Below are 19,825 nucleotides of genomic sequence, written 5' to 3' on the forward strand. Positions count from 1 at the left end.
AAAAGTTAATGAGGACTTAAAAGTGGTAACACTTTCAGCATGCCATAGTTCAAAACTTGTAAATGTCGTCTTTTATTCTAGAACGTGACCTCTTTCACAAGGATTTAGGTTTCCAATATTTCCAAAAATCATGTCATGCTATGATCCAGCAGAATTCAATTACCAATTCACAACAAAGTTTAGTGAAAAGTACCTTGTACATGCACATGTCCAAATTCTAAAGGCAAAAGGTAAAACTGATATTCCAAGGTGGACTTGGAATACTAGCGATACCTATTTATTCCCTGAGGTTGAAGCACAAAATCAAAATGCCCTCCTTTAACTTGCAGACATCCATCAAAACATGTTTACTCATATCTCTGCCCATTAAAAAACTTATTAAAAGAACGTAGTATTGATATATTTGACAGTTTGTCTCCAATGTATTCAAAGAAAATGTGAAAACATTTTATATTCCTTCCCCCTCCCGTGACATTTATCCAACTACCTGCTTTTACCTTTACATAATTGACTTATGTCTTCAGGAAGCGTTAAATCAGCACACCTTGGAGAAGATGAGAACAGACCAACAGGTTTGTGGAAGGGAGGATATAGTAAGGATACTTCACTGAACAAACTGTCATGTAGCAATTCCTCTGGAGTTGGCCTTGAATTAAGAAAAGAGAATAAAACACTAAGAGTAAAGTTCTTCCAAAACCATTACATATCAGTAAGAAATGTCCCCGGTAACAAATAATAGCAACTTATTCTCAATTATATTGGATTTCAGAAATTTTAATAGCAAAAAATGTCAACTAATTTTGTTCCATTCATGATGCATAACACATGCAGTCTGTTTACAGCCCAAGTTCAGATCTCAACTTCATTTAATGCACATAGCAACTATTCCATTAATTACCTTTTAATTCCTCTAAGCAGAAATGGAAAAACGCAAATGCAAGTCTTAGAATAAAGAACAGAAGAATAGTTTAGTTTTTGGAAGAAAGCTGTGGTGGACTGACATAATGAAAAAGTACTTTGAAAGAAGAGACTTGAAGAAAGCAGCCCTAATTCTGGTTACAACAGAGCTATAGTAACCACCACCACCATCCAGACCTGAAACTGGTAAAAGCTGTGAATTTAGAACTACAAATGCCTGAATAGTTTTCAAACAGGTTCAATCTCAATGTTTTGCACACTTGATTCCACACCCCACTAATTCTTTTCCTTTAGACATTGAAAAGCAACAAAACCAAGAATTTCTTACAGTTAGGTAGCACAAATTGTCAGTATTCCAAAAAAGGTTCAGCAACAGGACTTCTAATTTCATAGTATCCCAGCAGAGTTTACTGGGCATTTGGACTGAACACTTACCTTTTAGAAGGCTGGAATGTAAGGCATTTCTTCAGTAGAGCTAAGATAGTTTCAGAAAGGTCCTGGAACATTAAAAAAGTATGAAGGAAGTCTGTTTAGTACTATCTTAATTGAGCAAGCCACTTAGTTCATACTTCACTTTTAACATACAGGCTGTTCCTTTGAGGGCAGTAAGATTCCACACCTACACATACGAGGTTAGCTGTGTCACACCAAAATGCTGGGGAGCTAATTCTTCTCACCCTCCACCCCTGCATTTGCTTTGGGGGAAAAAACAGTCAGAAAAAATTTGGAATGTATGCACCTTTTTATTTTTTAATTTAGATACTCTGTACCCAGCTTGAAATAATGCAGTATCTGGGAACTTCCTTCTGATAACAGTCAGAATCCTTTTACACAATGTCTCAAAATATACAGACAGTAAAATTCAGTGATTAATTTTGGGGGTGAGGAGGGGGTTGAACTGTATAAACCTACGCTATCAGAACATGTAAAGTGGACCAGAGAGATGACTGAATTTCTAGAAGAAAAATACTTATCCCCTAAAACTTTAAAGAAACTTATAAATATATTAAACTATCCAGAGAGTATTAACGTTTACCGATATTGACAGTAGTTTTATGACAGAATGAGTATTACCAATACTGACTATTTGAAAGAATCTTAAGATATGTAGTCCAGACTTCAAAAATTTTTCCTCATATGTTAAATGACCAAATAAGTTAATATATATGTATACATAGTGCTTGGAAAAGCAAACTAGGTCCACAAACCTTAATAATATCAAGGCAACCGTGTTCTTCAGCCAATACAGTCACAATGTCATCTACGCAGCCTTTGAAAAGCAAACAGAACAATAAAAAGTTAAAGACTAAGCAAAAAGTGATACCAATTAAACAGGATATCAGATAAAAACCCGCCCCAATAAAAATCACTTCTATTGACAGTGCCACATGACCTGAAAACAAATTCTCAAAATTAGAAATGAAAATTATTATCAACTATGCAGACAGAAAATTGAAGCCTAAGAAAGTTAAGTAGCACATCTAATTTAACAGTGAAAATTTTTTGAAGGCTTAGTAAATCTAGAGTATGTCTGCGAAATAAATTATAACAGTCTTTCCACTTACTAAAAAAAAATTAAAAAAAAATCCCTGAGAGAACTCTGCATATAGAAGCTCAGAACAATTTTCATTTTGTTGCTACTTGCAGATAATGCTAGCAGTATTTTATAACTTGCTTTTAACAAATTAGAAATGAAAATTATCATCACCTATGCAGACAGAAAATTGAAGGCTAAGAAAGTTAAGTAGCACATCTAATTTAACAGTGAAAATTTTTTGAAGGCTTAGTAAATCTAGAGTATGTCTGCGAATTAAAAGTCTGCCCCAATAAAAATCACTTCACTTGGACTTTTTATTGATAATGCCACATGACCTGAAAACAAATTCTCAAAATTAGAAATGAAAATTATCATCACCTATGCAGACAGAAAGGTGTTTCTACTGGCAGTAACTAGCTTTAACAGTATTACTATTTGCTCTGGATAATAATAACTTACTGATAAAGCTTCAAATTGCAAATTCATGTCCTTGCCCTCCCTGTGGCTTATAAATAAACCCCACAAGAAATCAAGTTTTAAAATCCACAAAATAGTCCCACTTCCAGACTCATTTACATTAAGCAGAAATTCCACCTCTCCAGTAATGTTTTATAGTTGCAGGTGAAGCCAGAAACAAAAGCCTGGATCAAATAAAACGCTTCTCAGCCCTCTTTTTATTTTCTGTCTTCCTATTTGAGTCCTGCTTCCCCCTGCTTGGGATTTGGTATTACTGATAAAGCTTCAAATTGCAAATTCATGTCCTTGCCCTCCCTGTGGCTTATAAATAAACCCCACAAGAAATCAAGTTTTAAAATCCACAAAATAGTCCCACTTCCAGACTCATTTACATTAAGCAGAAATTCCACCTCTCCAGTAATGTTTTATAGTTGCAGGTGAAGCCAGAAACAAAAGCCTGGATCAAATAAAACGCTTCTCAGCCCTCTTTTTATTTTCTGTCTTCCTATTTGAGTCCTGCTTCCCCCTGCTTGGGATTTGGTACACAAACACTACTATTGTAGGGACAGTTCTCTTTAGTGTCATGCAATTCCTCACTCATTTCAGAAACCTCCTGCAACACAAAACAGTAACCATCAAAATGACAACCTTTCCCGAGTATGTTTTTTTATAGTTTGCCCTTACTCTGACATTCTCATAGCTCTTCTGCAAAGTTATTTTTCCTGGCACCCACCTGTGGCTTATAAATAAACCCCACAAGAAATCAAGTTTTAAAATCCACAAAATAGTCCCACTTCCAGACTCATTTACATTAAGCAGAAATTCCACCTCTCCAGTAATGTTTTATAGTTGCAGGTGAAGCCAGAAACAAAAGCCTGGATCAAATAAAACGCTTCTCAGCCCTCTTTTTATTTTCTGTCTTCCTATTTGAGTCCTGCTTCCCCCTGCTTGGGATTTGGTACACAAACACTACTATTGTAGGGACAGTTCTCTTTAGTGTCATGCAATTCCTCACTCATTTCAGAAACCTCCTGCAACACAAAACAGTAACCATCAAAATGACAACCTTTCCCGAGTATGTTTTTTTATAGTTTGCCCTTACTCTGACATTCTCATAGCTCTTCTGCAAAGTTATTTTTCCTGGCACCCACCTCTGTAGCTTCTCTAGACAAGCAACCATGGCCCAAATGCTATTTAATTCTGGAAATGAAAGATGAAAAAGGTAAAGTGCCTTAGGTCTGAGCATCACAAGTCGACTAGTCTGTAAAGCTCTAAATATAGAGATGCTTGGAAACTTAATTTGGTACACAAACACTGCTAGTGCAGTGACAGTTTTCTTTAGTGTCACAGAATTCCTCACTCATTTCAGAAACCTCCTGCAACACAAAACAGTAACCATCAAAATGACAATGTTTCCTGAGTATGTTTTTTTTATAGTTTGCCCTTACTCTGACATTCTCATAGCTCTTCTGCAAAGTTATTTTTCCTGGCACCCACCTCTGTAGCTTCTCTAGACAAGCAACCATGGCCCAAATGCTATTTAATTCTGGAAATGAAAGATGAAAAAGGTAAAGTGCCTTAGGTCTGAGCATCACAAGTCGACTAGTCTGTAAAGCTCTAAATATAGAGATGCTTGGAAACTTAAATTTATTTTGTGCTACTTACCTAACATAATTATAAATTTCAATCTTTCTGCTATCTCCAAACTCTGGAACAATTTTCTCCCCTAAATTGATAACAAAATCAAATCAACAGTTGAATACTACCACTTAAAATATTTAGATAGCATACACACACATCTATATACAAAGACAGTGAAAAAAGTTTCTAAATATGAATTTTAGATTTGGGAAAACTATCTATTAGAATTTATCCCAACTATAGCAGAAACTGTTTCATGCCATCATAAAGAAAATATGTACCATTTATGACATCTCTTATCTTGATCAAATGCAAACCCAAATAAAATAATGCAAAACAATGCCCCAAGCTGCCACAGCAAACCTGCAGGTTTATTATTAATTCACTAGCAGGCTTTCAAAAACTCTAATAAATTACTAAACATGATGACCATCCTAGCTTGTATCATTGCACAGTGAAAAGTGTCACTGCACACTTTTGAAAAGTCACCTGAAAATCCCTTTAAGGGTGTTTCAAAAGGTATCATTATTACATTTTTAAGAAAATGTACTTATTCATAGGAATAAATAATGAACTATGCACACTATGCAAATGTAGAGAAGAGCATAATATGCAAAAGACAACTATTTCCAATGTCCCTATTTAACCACTATATAAAACATGTTCTTGACCATGCAATTGCTTGGCAATTTAGTTAAGCATCTTCCAAATAAACCTTTAATTCCGTACAGCTCTTTAAACTCTGATAAGGAAAATTCTCCCTTCTCATCCTCTCTATGAAATTTTAGTAGTTTCTCATCCTTTGCAAGGAGGAGGGTGACCATCCTAGCTTGTATCATGGCACAGTGAAAAGTATCACTGCACACCTGAAAATCCCTTTAAGGGTGTTTCAAAAGGTATCATTATTACATTTTTAAGAAAATGTACTTATTCATAGGAATAAATAATGAACTATGCACACTATGCAAATGTAGAGAAGAGCATAATATGCAAAAGACAACTATTTCCAATGTCCCTATTTAACCACTATATAAAACATGTTCTTGACCATGCAATTGCTTGGCAATTTAGTTAAGCATCTTCCAAATAAACCTTTAATTCCGTACAGCTCTTTAAACTCTGATAAGGAAAATTCTCCCTTCTCATCCTCTCTATGAAATTTTAGTAGTTTCTCATCCTTTGCAAGGAGGAGGAAGGCATGAAGCAACAGTTATTTCGTGCTTGAAAGCACAAGTAAACCAAAAAACTTATCTAGAGATACTTCTTGGCTCAGTAGGTCTAGGTAGGAATGCTAACATACTCTGGTATTTGGACTCAGGTGATGGGCAACGTGTTATTAACCTCCTACTCAACAGCAGTGAAGTTAATGTAACTATTCCTTACGAATCACAATCAAGAGAATTATCCTCTTACATACCATGCAAAGCTCAAACAATATTATACCAAGAGACCACAGGTCTGATTTAGGGCCAGAAGGCAGAGGCTTCTCACACTGAGTATAATCACTTGGTTTGACTATTCCCTGTGCAATGACTTCAGGTGCCAGATATGATGGGTACCTAGGAAGATGGAGCAACATTAAATGATATCCTGTCTGTCCAAAAAAACCTACATTACACTTACAGTAATCAAAGTCATTCTGTATCCTGAGAAATTAGAATTCATAGCAATGCAGATTGTTCTATTTTACTTAGTCAAAATCTACGCATCACAGCAAAGTTTCAGTCCAGTTGCAAAATACATAGTGCCTGCTACATAAAAAGTCAAATCTTAATCACTAGCTCTGTCTTTTTGTGAGAGGAACTACCAGCAGCTTTCAAAATAGTACGTCTACATATCTCAAATAAAATATATATTGAGGTTAAGCACTAGTACATTAATGAATGTATCCTAGACCCATATTTGGACGTGGTGACAATATTCTCCTCCATTGACAGTGTTACCATCAAATAACTTTTGAATGTGATATTCTGTCTGTCCAAAAAACCTACATTTCAGTTACAGTAATCAAAGTCATTCTGTATCCTGAGAAATTAGAATTCATAGCAATGCAGATTGTTCTATTTTACTTAGTCAAAATCTACGCATCACAGCAAAGTTTCAGTCCAGTTGCAAAATACATAGTGCCTGCTACATAAAAAGTCAAATCTTAATCACTAGCTCTGTCTTTTTGTGAGAGGAACTACCAGCAGCTTTCAAAATAGTACGTCTACATATCTCAAATAAAATATATATTGAGGTTAAGCACTAGTACATTAATGAATGTATCCTAGACCCATATTTGGACGTGGTGACAATATTCTCCTCCATTGACAGTGTTACCATCAAATAACTTTTGAATGTATAAGTCTTTTTGTGAGAGGAACTAACAGCAGCTTTCAAAATAGTATGTCTACATATCTCAAATAAAACATATATTGAGGTTAAGTACTAGTACATTAATGAATGTATCCTAGACCCATATTTAGACGTGGTGACAGTGTTACCATCAAATAACTTTTGAATGTATAAAAAAAGTACCTAAAGGTGTTGAGGACATATTCTACCTGCTACTAGATTATTTTAAAATAACATTATTGCTTTGTCTGTCAACAATTCATTATAATACTACCAAAAAAAATAATATCCAAAATCACCTTTTGAAGGGAAACATCATTACTTATTTTGGGCAAGTCTTTAAGAATCAGCTCAGTATTTCAATTGTAAACAACATAACACCTCAAAACAATAAAAAGTAGCAAGGAAACACTGCAAAAAAACATGTTACTTTGGCTAGACAGTAAGATCACTTGAAAATAAATTACAATATTGTAAAGAAACAAGAGGCCTATGGTGGTGTGCAATAGCAAAACACTGATTGTGCCTTTTCCTAAATTTGAAAGTAGACTGTACCTCCCAAATCTAAGTGACAGGGAGCTACTAGCACCTGAAGACAAATCTAGGCAATAAGGACTGACATCACATAATTACAGTAACATGCTTGGATGGTACCTGTTCTCTGTCTTTCATTAATTTCACCTAGTCAGATGACAACCTCATCAGTGACATTATCAGAAGTGTCTGTATAAGGGGTGTACGCAACAGATATGAATGAGAACAGCAACCTATAACCTGTGCATACAACACATTTTCAAAGATGATTCCTCAAAACATAATTATATTTCCTGAAAAAATACATCCTAACCTATTTGTATTGTGTAGCTACATCCTTACCCTATAGGGAAATCAACATCAACACCTTGAGCAGTCATATGGTAGAGTCCAAATTTAGCCAACTTCACATGTCCCTTTTTTCCTAAATTTGAAATTAGACTGTAGCTCCCAAATCTAAGTCACAGGGAGCTACTAGCACTTGAAGACAAATATAAGCAATAAGGACTGACATCACATAATTACAGTAATGTGCCTGGATGGTACTTATTCTCTGTCTTTCATTAATTTCACCTAGCCAGATGACAACCTCATCAGTGACATTATCAGAGGCTTCTGTATAAGGGGTGTACGCAACAGATATGAATGAGAACAGCAACCTATAACCTGTGCATACAACACATCTTCAAAGATGATTCCTCAAAACATAATTATATTTCCTGAAAAAATACATCCTGACCTATTTGTATTGTGTAGCTACATCCTTACCCTATAGGGAAATCAACATCAACACCTTGAGCAGTCATATGGTAGAGTCCAAATTTAGCCAACTTCACATGTCCCTGGCAAGGAAAAAATAAATGATCAAGAGCAGCAAAATCCAACATTGGAAGAGTCTGTGTTTAAGTTAAAATAATAATAATAATTTCAAGTTGCATCAGCTATCAGAAGACAGATACATATAAAAAGTCACCCTCTTACATTTCTGTCCCATCTATTATGAAGAACTCCACTGCAAGTTAAAAAGCTGCTTATTTCTAATGCTTTTACTTTCCAAGATCTTACTTTCCAAGTAATTACCTTGTCTGGAACACACAAGAAAATCAGAACTTTGTTAAGTTGCAGTATATTTCCAGTAAATTAAAAATGCTTAAATACTCTATTGAACATTTTTCCTGTTTGAAAATTGTTCAAAGTCCTGTTTGAACCCTAGAATTCCCTAAGCATTGCCACTATTCCCTCATCTTTTCCATTCACCCTTTCCTTGCTCCCCCAGTCCTTCCCATCAACTCATTACTATCTTGCTCTCCTTAACTATATCAACACATATTTCTTCAAACAAACAAGTTTTCCAGGTGCCTGCTTTTAGTCTGAGGAAGCAGAAAGTTAACATCAAAGCAACAAAAATTAGGCATAGAAGTTAAATGTGAGTATTGTTTCTGCTGGATTTTGAATTACACTCAGCTAGCCTGTAGATGGTGCAACAGTGAAGGCTACATCAGCAAGCTATTCAAAGTGCAAGGGAAAAGTTTAAAAGTTTATGGTCTCGTGGACCCTTTTTCTTATTTATTGATTTTAGGACTACCTTAAAATCCTAAAGTTCTTTTGCTTGTTTATTTGTTTCCAAGTATATATTTAAAAAAAAAAAAAGAAAAAAAAAAGTGTTCCTTCCTTCTTTCCTTTTTCCTCTTTTCTTTCTACCTTCTAAGGCCAGGATCTAGCTATTCTATCTAAACTGAGCAAGAAGGAGGAGAGAGGTTATGAAGACAGGCTGAGCTGTCAGTTAGATGATGCCATTGCTCTGAGTACAACATCAGCTATTAATTTCTCTCAGCTTTTATGAACAGACCCTGTGTTCCACACTGCCAACTCAATAGTCTGTGACATCAGAGTTGACAGACACTGGAATTTTAATAGTTTAACATGAACAAAGAAAAATGTTGGTTTCTTGAAAGTCAAGTATCAGATCACAATGAAACACAGGAAATACTATTAACAGCTAATCAGCCAGAAAAAATATTTTCCTATTCAAACACCTAGGAAGGTCTTTTAAGTAACTGCAATCACAACAAGGAGAATCACCTTAAGGAGAAAAGGGTGAAAAAAGTGGTTTGGGATAGAAAACAGTGGGAGAAGTGAAAAATAAAATCTGAAATACATTTGAAATTTAGGAAATGGAGGAAAACCATGGCTTTTTAAAAAACAAAAAACAACAAAACCACAACACAAACAAAAAAACCACAAACAAAAAAAACCCAAACCCAACACCTTTCTAGATACGCAAATTTTTCCAACAAGAAGGACTGTGCCTGCCCAGTCTCCATATACAACATAGCATACTAATTGTTAGTAGCACGAAGAAAAAACAAAAACGTAACAGATTTATTCCTGTAGTTGTACCTTTCGATCCAAAAGAATATTGCAAGGGGAGAGTGCTCGGTGGACCATTCCATGTTTGTTCATATATTGCAAACCTTGCAAAACCTCATATGCTATGCATAAGATCCTTGAAGAACTGGAAAAAAAAAAAAAAAAAAAGAGAATATATTATATGGTTATACAGAACATTTCCCTTTTTAATTTGTAAAAATGTACTGTTCCACAGCTATTCCAAACAGAAGTGAGACATTTACAATTCCAGAACAGTGTAAGGGATCAACTCTCAATATAGTAGGGAATGTTCAGTGTCATATACAACTCCTCAGTATCCCACAAAAATGTACTGTTCCACAGCTATTCCAAACAGAAGTGAGACATTTACAATTCCAGAACAGTGTAAGGGATCAACTCTCAATATAGTAGGGAATGTTCACTGTCATATGCAACTCCTCAGTATCCCACAACTAGGCTTCTTCACCCTGAACTGCTCCTTAAAAACAGCAGAAAATTGTGACAAAGTATAAAATTTTCTCTGCGACCGTCTCTGGAAAGAAATAATGAAGTTTACCATCCAAACCATTTTGGCATAACTATGTATTTTGTTACAAGTTATCATTTACTGTAAGAACTGATAGCCCTATAGAGAAGTTTTTGTGAACAGGCAAACAAGAATCTATACAGAGATCACCAGTATCAGGCTTCCAAAGCGCACTCAAAATAAGAACAAAAAGCACAGATTAACGTCACCCAGAGAGACTCCTTTTAACTTTTTACCCGCCTCATTTCCCACTCACTTCCCCTCAGATCTGTTTGGCAGCTTTACCTCTGTAGACACTGGTTTACAAAATGCCCAGAAAACCAAGTATATCTCCTTATAGAGGTCTAACTTTACATATCCAGTTTTTTTATTTCACTGTAAAAGAGTAACATACAACAGTTTCCTGGACAAGGCTCGCCATCTTCTCTCACTCATTGGAAATTTGTGCAACAGCAAAAAGAGCGGGAAAATCAGACTGGCGAGAGTGACAAGCCAACTAGCTGACTAAACACCAAAATTAATTTCCTTAATAAAGCTTTATTAGCTGCTATTCAGATCTGATGGAATACCAGAAATTTGTCGCAAGATTAAATGGCTAGATTTTGACAAAAGCCACAATCCCAACAAATTCTGGGACTAGGAAAACACAGGAATACTGAAAAGAGGTGTTTTAATAATAGCCTAAGGCCACTATTAGGTTACCTTACACGGAGCTATGCTCTAGACTTAAACTTTTTTTCCAGAAGAAGAGCTCTGTACTACTTTACACTTGTGAATATACTGAATATAATTGTGATTCTACACTTTTAAGTTAAATGTTAAGCACAAAGGGAATCCATTCTAACGTATGTCCGCACTGCTGTATCTTAGATCACGGCATTTGGAAGTGATTCTCAAGGTCTTAGCAATTCAACCAAAACCACATGGCTAATGACCACAAAAACAAAACAAACCCCCACAACCATCTTACTCCTTGGCACTTTTTTTTTCCCTATCTCTCCCACCCCCAAGCTATACGATACACCACAGCGTCAGACACCACAAGCTGTGCAGTGCTTCCCCTCAGTTACCCTTGGGCAGATACACAACTGTGGTAAAAAGTGTACCTCACAATCCTTCAGCTCTTCTATATAGCTTTTTGCCTGCAACACAAATATTAACGTTCATGGTTGCGAACAAAATCCTCTCACTTTTTGCACCGCTTTGCAAAACCAGACATGAAAAATAAATGACGGTGAATTCACGTTTCCAGCAAGGAAACAACCGCATGTGAAAAATTCGTACATCATGAGGCATTTTAGCCTGAAAAGTGTCTCTTTGTATTAAAAATAAAAGTAAATATAACGTGGCCGTTGTGCCTGAGGCGTGCAGAGTGCTCTGGTGGCACCAGGGGGCCTCAGCCGCCCGTTTATTCTCCCTCAATTCAGAAAAGGAAAACCCCGGCAAATGCCTCAAAATACCGCTTTTGGATTCGTTGCTCTTAAAGACAAACCCTCCACAGCGTTCCAACGACCAGCAACACAAGTCTTTTTCATTGCATATGAGTTCAAAGAGGCTTAGCTGAAAAGTCAAATTACCGCAAATTTTACCTCAAAGACACCTAATTCTCAGTGTTCTTAAGCTCCTGTTGCCACCCTGCTGGGCCGAAATGTCCCACCAAGCACCTCACTCTCCAGCTGAAGCACGTACACCAACCTCCTCAGGAGAAAGGGAACCCTCTCTGACAAGCTCTTCATACTGTTGTTGCACATTAACTAGTTTTACTTTATTTATTAGTTAAAACACAATTTGTGATTATCGCCCATGAGATTTGCATTTAATGAAGCTGCTTGCAGGCCTTAGGTTAAGTTTTTCTTTCAAAAAACCTCACAAATAGAAAAAAGCTCCACAGTCTTCAGTGAGGAATGTATTTATGACACCCAATGTTGGTGGCAAGGTCTGAGCAGATTGAGAAACTTTCTCCCTGATTTTCCAGAAGCCTATGTTTCAATAGACATAGTGCCAAACTACGAATGATCTAGGAGTGGTTTAGGTACTAGGCCTCTTGAACTTCAGAGGTTTCAGCACTCTCCTTAACAGCACTAGAGACAACACATGAGAAAAGGTGGCAAAATGGGGGCATGGTGGGTTCCACACCAACTATTTTACACCACTGACCTAAAAAGAGCCAGAATGACAGCTGTATGGCATGAAACACCCCGTTCCTCTCAGCAGCTGATGATCATGGTTGTGACTTTAAAGTATTGCGAGGCAAATCATTCCACTGCTCAAGGTAGATACAGTTGGAGGCAGTATGTAAAAGCATGTAAATGTGATATATACTTCAAAAACCAGCAGATCTGAAGGGTCATTAGCTGTCTTCAGTTTGCCCACTCTCCTAACATGACTTGTTTCAAGGTTCCTCTCCACCAACAGGAGAAAGAGAGAAGAAACAGGTCTTTCTCTGCAAAAGGAACACTTCACAGACAGAAAAAAAAGGCATGGTCTCTCTACGACTACCAGCACATTTTCAAGGAGCAGGCTTCATTTTAATCCTCGATCTGGATACCAACAAATCTACTCAGCTGCAGCCGAATCAGCTAGGCTTTTGAAAAGGGGTTCTCTTCAAGTGAAAGGATTGCACACTGATGTAAAAATCAAACTGACTGGATTTAAGCATTGCCTGCTTTTTTTCCTGGTTTGGAGAAGGAGAAATATAGCCATGAAAAGGAGCCATTTTTGTTCCTTCATTCTAGAAATGAAGAATTAAAAGAATATAAGGATCAAAATCAATACGAGGCTTAGGTCTGTAACTTGAATGTATAGAAACACAGCAAAGGAAGCATAAAGAATAACTGAATTCCTTCCTCAGAAATTCATCTTGTAGGTAGGAAAAAACCCCAAACCACTCTACAAGTTGATATGAGGAAGTTCAGCCAACAGTACAAAACCAGCATGGTTAAGAGAGGCATGTGCATAGCATTTGTGGGTGGAGAGAGAAGAGAAGATGACTTAAAAACCCACAAAAATGAGGATTGGTTTATTACCTCCAGAATTTGTCAGACCAAAAGCTATACCAGACAAATGACTAATTTCCACAGTGTAATAGCACACAGGTGGCTGCACTGTGCCTTTACAAAAAACATTAACTTTTGCACTTAACAGTCAGCCTGATCTCCAACCTGATGCATTCTTACTGTAAGGACACAAAGCCATTTTCTGGAAGTTTATTTGAGGAATAATGAACCTAACCTGTTAGGAAACAGATGTTTTAGCAGAGTTTCAATCTCTTGTGGTGCTGCAAACTCACTGATGAAATAATCTGATTGCTTTGGACACTTTTGTCACTTTTTGGACTCAGACAGAGGGGAAAAAAAAAAAAAGGAAAGAAAGAGATTCTTCTTGGTGCACCCACCAGGAAAAATTGTTATACTGAGAGTCTTACCTTTCTTCAAAGGGATCAGATATTAACAAACAGAGAGAGGGGGAAAGAGTGATTTATCAGGAACTAAGTAGACACTAAGTCCCTAAAACAATTAGTGGAATGGAGAGCTAAGAGTGAGCATACTCACCCATTAATTACAGAGCAGTACCTGGCAACAAACACCTAGAGAGAACTGTCCAAGCCATAGGTCAATATAAGATCAAACAAAAAAGAAAACACATCTAGAAATCAGAAAGTTTATGACAGAAAAGATTCTGAATTCTGAGTGGTTGGGTGAAACCAAACAAAACCACCACATGCAAACAAAACAAGAATATGACCTATGTATTATTCAGTTTGAATAATTATAAATAACTTATTATTTGTGATTATTAATGGGAACAATAATGCAGCTACTTGTAGGAGCAGGAAGCTGGACTCCAAGATAGGATGCTCTAGGAACAATCAACTTTCTGTAACTGATTAATTCCATGTTAGGTAAAATTTCTCATCTTCCTAACCCTACAAATGGTTATACTAGCTCAGACCAAAACCTATTTGAGACCACTATCCTGTTTCCAAAAAAAAGATGACAAGTAGATGTCTAGGAGAGAGGGAATACACAGCAAGCACAGACGATATCCATGCTCACAGAATATTGCCCATGAGTTACTGTGGAAATGCACAGCCACTGAGTATCCTGGTAGTAAGATCTCCTTGCTGTTTACTTTATCATGAGCTTCTTTTCATGGTGCTCTGTTGCTCTAACTTCCAGAAAGCAAAAAATTTCAGTGTCAAGCAAAGAAAACAATTGCTTAACTCCAGAGTAGGAAAAGTGATTTTGGAAAAATGCGTTTTACAGCCAGCAGCCATAGTCCCTACATATACCTCCGACTGCTGAAAGGAAAATAAAAACTACTTGATGCATGACATCTTGAATACTTAAGAACATGAGGACTGTAGATCATAGAGTTGGAAATCGGAGATGGGTGGATTTAGGAGACTTGACCTATTAAACTATTGGAATAAAAGAACTCCAACATGAGAAAAGAAACAATGAAAAGAAAAGATAAAATTTCAGCATTTATTTCAGTACCATGGAACTTACAGGTTCACACAAGTTTCTTTTCCTCCAGTTTAAAGGAACTAATGCCAATCTGAACATGCATTCACTGTATTCATCATCTTTAATAAGAGTGCATTCATGGCATTAACTGGAAACGCATTGTCTCCATCCTTTTCTGGTGCTGCAACAAAATAATTTAACATGATGGAGTAATTGGGCATTTCAAAAGATCTTACTGTCTCCAGTCCTACCTTCTCCTAGACAAAGCAATTCTCCCTTTTGATGACTTTGACCCAGGCAGCTACAGCTATTACAGTCCAGTTAACCAGAACACATAGATGTACCTGGACAGCAGTGCAGGAGCAATGACAACTGGGGCTGGAGGCAAAGTGGGGGCAGCAGCAAAATCTTGGGGAGAGGAGAAATATTCCTGGTTGTTACAAATGCATTTGTGGTATTTATCACTGGTTATGGCCAGCTGTAAACTTCACTTGCTACTTATGCTACTGTAACAATCAACTTTGAGTACCTAATCAATTTCATAGAAGGAAGCAAGCTGTGCCTGGATAGTACAGACAGTGTGATCAACACTTAATGGACTACTTGGAATACAAGTGTTTCATCTAGTGAAATGAACAGAGGCCCCACTGGAATTTGAAGTAACACAGGGCCGGCACCAGAAAGCAAGCCTCATCATCTACTTAACTGTAGAGAGCCCTGTAATTTTTGTACCTACTGAAGATGTATATGCAGATTAGTTTTAAGCCAAGCTTCTTCAATGCAGTGGCAACTCAAGGCAAGAGGAAACTGATAGCAAAAACTGGAACTAGAACTATTTTGACCTCCCTCAGAAAGGCAGAGCAAGGCCAAATGAGATAAGACTATGCTGATGACACCACATTCCAGAGTTTCTCCTTCCTCAGACTTACAATTCATGGCCACACACAGAGGAACGCATGCTTAGAGAAGTCCTTTATCAAATCTGTGTGTCTTGTTCTAACATTATATTATTGCTGTAAACAAGTAAACTGTAGAGAAAGAGAATCTCAGCAACCAGGAGTCTTAAGAAGCTTATGGCACTGATACACAGGAGCAAAAACATGGGTTCCTCTTCCAAAGAGAAGTGTCAGACAGGGTCCGCCCTGAGGAAGCACCAGAGCAACACAAACCAGCAATGTCATCAATCACTACCCCAGAACTTGCAAAACTAACATGCATTTGGAATCCAGGAAGGAGATTCATCACAAAAAAATTGTGTCTGTTCAAAGTGGAACGGAACCAGGTTGTGAACAGATGTAATGTTTCTGAACTCATAAAAGTGACAATATTTCAATACAAGCAAAACTATAAAACAAAGAAAATGACATTTGCAGTTAGTTCCATTACCGCCAACAATGCAGATAGACTGGTTAGGAGTGGTGTGGCCAAGTGGTTACCGCAAAGGAGAACATTTGGGTATAATCCCAGCTGAGACAATCACTACACTGACCTCAAGAAAGCCATCTGACCTCCTTATGCCTCAATCAACCAGCTGGAAAACTGAATAAAAAGCAGGACCGGGTTGAAAAACAGATGTGCAGATAAACTGGGTCTTCCTGGGTAAATAAATTACAAAATACCCTATACAGAACATAAAAAGTTTGATGCAGGTGGGAATGGTTTATTTAGCACTTTATTATGTGTTTGATTAAAAAATGGCACTAGGGACCAAGATTGTAAACACTGCCAATTTACTTGGAAACACATTCACATTATCAGAATGAAATGAACTGGAAGGGAATGCAACAAGCAGAGAATACAAGACAAAAAAAAAAAAGAATTTTATAGGCAGAGTCCTCAGGAAGTCTCAAAAAAAATGAATTTTATAGGCAGAGTCCTCAGGAAGTCTCTAACTTATGCACAAAGGTATTTCACACAGGATATCTTCAACAAGTTCATATTGCTCATCTGAGAAAACTCAAAAAGCCCGTTCATTCCTCTTTTAAAGTTCTAAGCTGCAAGCATGGTTTTAAAAGCAACACAAATGATGTTACATTTTTATGAAGGTCTCAACTTGTAATGTACGATAAAAAAGTCCATAAAACAATGGATGAAGGCACGGATAAAGAACAACTTCATATATAGAATGGATTGCACACAAAGATTTTTAATAGATAGGTGATTTTTCAGATCAATACCACTCTGAATGACTTAAGTATATCTGCTCCTCATAAAGCAAAAATTTTAAAACATCGCACCTTAAAATCTTTTAAGACATCCAGCATTCATCCCATAAATTGGGTGAGCGAACGAACAAAGTCCTTTTGAAAAAGTAAGCACACCTTATAAAGCACCATCTTAATGAAACTTCTGGTGCCATCTGGTTTAATGCACAGAAGGGGGAAGACACATCCACATTGCCACTTTTTGATCTTGCCACTGATTAACTTCTGTGAAGTCACGTTTCGCATCTTAGCCTCAGCTGGTTCATATGTAAAAGGCATAAGAATAATACTTTTCATTGGACCAGAAGGTGCAATGAAATAAACAAAATTTCAATCACCACACATAAAGATTAGCTAGAGTAGCCCTCATTTAAAACCAGATCACAGACTGCATTCTTATCTCAGACTATACATTCTGAGATAACTAATAAAATAGAACTAGATGCACAGGTGCCAATAAAGGAACAAGAGCTAATGGGATCAAACCCAAGACAATGACCTCAAAATATACAATAAAGTACTTAACTTCAATAGCTTTATATAAAGGCTATACGTCATTGCCAACATTCCATTAGAGGAAACAACACATCTCACATTCTCTTCTTCAAAATGAGTGAACTGGTAAATGCAAAATTAAGATCAATTGAAACCAGATCTCCAGGAATCTTTACTTTGTTTTCTTTGTAGCTTTATACAAAGGCTATACGTCATATTGCCAACATTCCATTAGAGGAAACAACACATCTCACATTCTCTTCTTCAAAATGAGTGAACTGGTAAATGCAAAATTAAGATCAATTGAAACCAGATCTCCAGGAATCTTTACTTTGTTTTCTTTTGGACTTCACCTGAACAAATACATGCAGCTTTAAACACATTTTGTGACTGACCATCCTGATAAGGTCTATCACAATCCAACAGACTCAGGAAACCAACTGGACAACATATGAAAAGCAAATCAGGGAATTAACTGTAGCTAGGATAATCTTCCTTTACAATAAAAGGCACCAAATCAGGTCTTCAGCAGCTTGGGTTGTCTTATTAAGTTCTTGTTAAGGCAGCAAATTCCATGCTCTTGGCAAGGACTACCATTCCTTTGTATCTGAATGCACCAGCATGTAAATTTCGAGACACAGGGTATGTTAAGTTTAAGCTCTCTAAAGTAGAGAAGCCTTATTTGTCCATTAAACACTCACTATGCAGTAAATGGTACAAGTAGCAGTACTACCAGAGCATTATTACTGGAGCCTACTATGCAATCATTGAAGGAAAAGTGACTTCTAAAGATATATGAGGAATAGTCACATAGTAGGTAGTGCCTATTTCCTTACCTTCCTCCATGTTAAAGTAAATAACATATCTGAAAAGGAATTGCTGTTTGCATGCCAAATGCCAACTTGCAACTATAGATCAGTGTCTGGCTCAGACCCTGTGCTTCTGAAGACACTAAAATTCATAAGAAGCCTGAAAGTGACTTTTGTAGCAAGTAAATTTCACTTGCTTCCCAAATCCTGCCCTGTCACAATTCTTACATACTAACAATCTTTCAGACTTAAGCACCTAATATTACATGTTTAAATAGATGACAGAAAAAATAACAGACCTAGCAAAGATCACAACTAAATTATCTCAGTTTGGAGCGTTGAGGCTAAAACAAAATCATGGGTTTGGATTTTTCACCGTAACCTTTGTTAGGAAAACAAACCCAACAACTTCATCCCATGGGAACCATTAGAAAAGGTAGATGTCTGATTCAGAATGACTAATAAATAATTTTAAAAAGAAGCCACCAGGTCCACAAATTTATGAGGCTGACTTCAAAAAGGAATAGTTCTACTACTACAAGGAGGGGGTGGGAAGGATTACAAAAGCTCACGGTTATAGCTATATAGGTAAGATTTTTCTCTCAAAAAATATCCTGAAGTAATCACATCTAAGTGATCAAACTGTACTAACCTGGCATTTTAAAAAACACAAAGAATACGATGGCAAGAGTTGGCAAGACTGACTTCCCAATTAAAAAAAAAAATACAGAAAAAGAATACTACACATTTCAAAGTTTATATGATCCCTGTAACTCACTAGTGACAGCACACCCTTTCAGCATATATGGCAGTATAAAAACAGTAGTTATAGGTTTGGGAAAGATGAAGACCAAGAACTACACTTCTTGTTTTGGTATCAATTTTACACCAGAAGAGCTAAGATTCAGTTAACATACATTCACAACTTTCGCAAAAGCAGAAGGCTGTGGAGATCTGGAATTCTACAGTTGTTGTAAGGCTCAAATCCTTGCAATTCCCCCTCAAACCCATGATCAAAGGGGACATTCTCCTTCATCTGTGCACTTCACACATGCTGTGAAGATATTGCTTCCAATGGCTGAAGCTGGCATGTAAGACTCTCAAATCTAGGTATCAGTCAACACACTCTACACACAAAAATCCTACTGTGAACTGGGGATCTCTACCCAGCATTCACCTAACAGAACATAATTTGCCCTATTATTCTTTTCTACCACTGCAGATGTTTTGAGACTAACATAAAATGATTACTTCAATTAGACACCATTCTTCCATGGTTTTCCCTCAAAAATTATCCATTTCCCTCAAGAAAAAATTATCCATTTAAAAAAAACTTACATTACATTATGTATTGTCAATTACATAGTGTAATGTAAGCTTTTTTTTTTAAAGTATAGTTTTAAAATAAGTGTTGACCTGATGTCAATTATGGCAACACTATGTTGACCTCAAGCATGTTTAAAGTGCTCTTTCAAGGGGAAGAACGTAGTAAAACGATTTTGTATAGT

At 36.7% G+C, this 19,825-nt stretch overlaps 1 protein-coding gene across 1 annotated transcript in view; it reads right to left on the reverse strand.

Moving 5' to 3' along the window:
* The window catches only part of TBCK (TBC1 domain containing kinase), a 103,137-nt gene that overhangs the window by 66,090 nt on the left and 17,222 nt on the right, over positions 1-19,825 (reverse strand). The window contains exons 6-12 of the mRNA XM_014940423.1: positions 9,824-9,938; positions 8,192-8,265; positions 5,970-6,111; positions 4,577-4,637; positions 2,127-2,188; positions 1,354-1,415; positions 498-646 (exon numbers count right to left, since the gene is read on the reverse strand). Of these exons, the coding sequence (XP_014795909.1) occupies positions 498-646; positions 1,354-1,415; positions 2,127-2,188; positions 4,577-4,637; positions 5,970-6,111; positions 8,192-8,265; positions 9,824-9,938 (665 nt within the window). The remainder of the gene's footprint in view (positions 1-497; positions 647-1,353; positions 1,416-2,126; positions 2,189-4,576; positions 4,638-5,969; positions 6,112-8,191; positions 8,266-9,823; positions 9,939-19,825) is intronic.

The sequence above is a fragment of the Calidris pugnax genome, unplaced genomic scaffold (genome assembly GCF_001431845.1).
Source record: "Calidris pugnax isolate Ruff unplaced genomic scaffold, ASM143184v1 scaffold34, whole genome shotgun sequence".
NCBI lineage: Eukaryota > Metazoa > Chordata > Aves > Charadriiformes > Scolopacidae > Calidris > Calidris pugnax.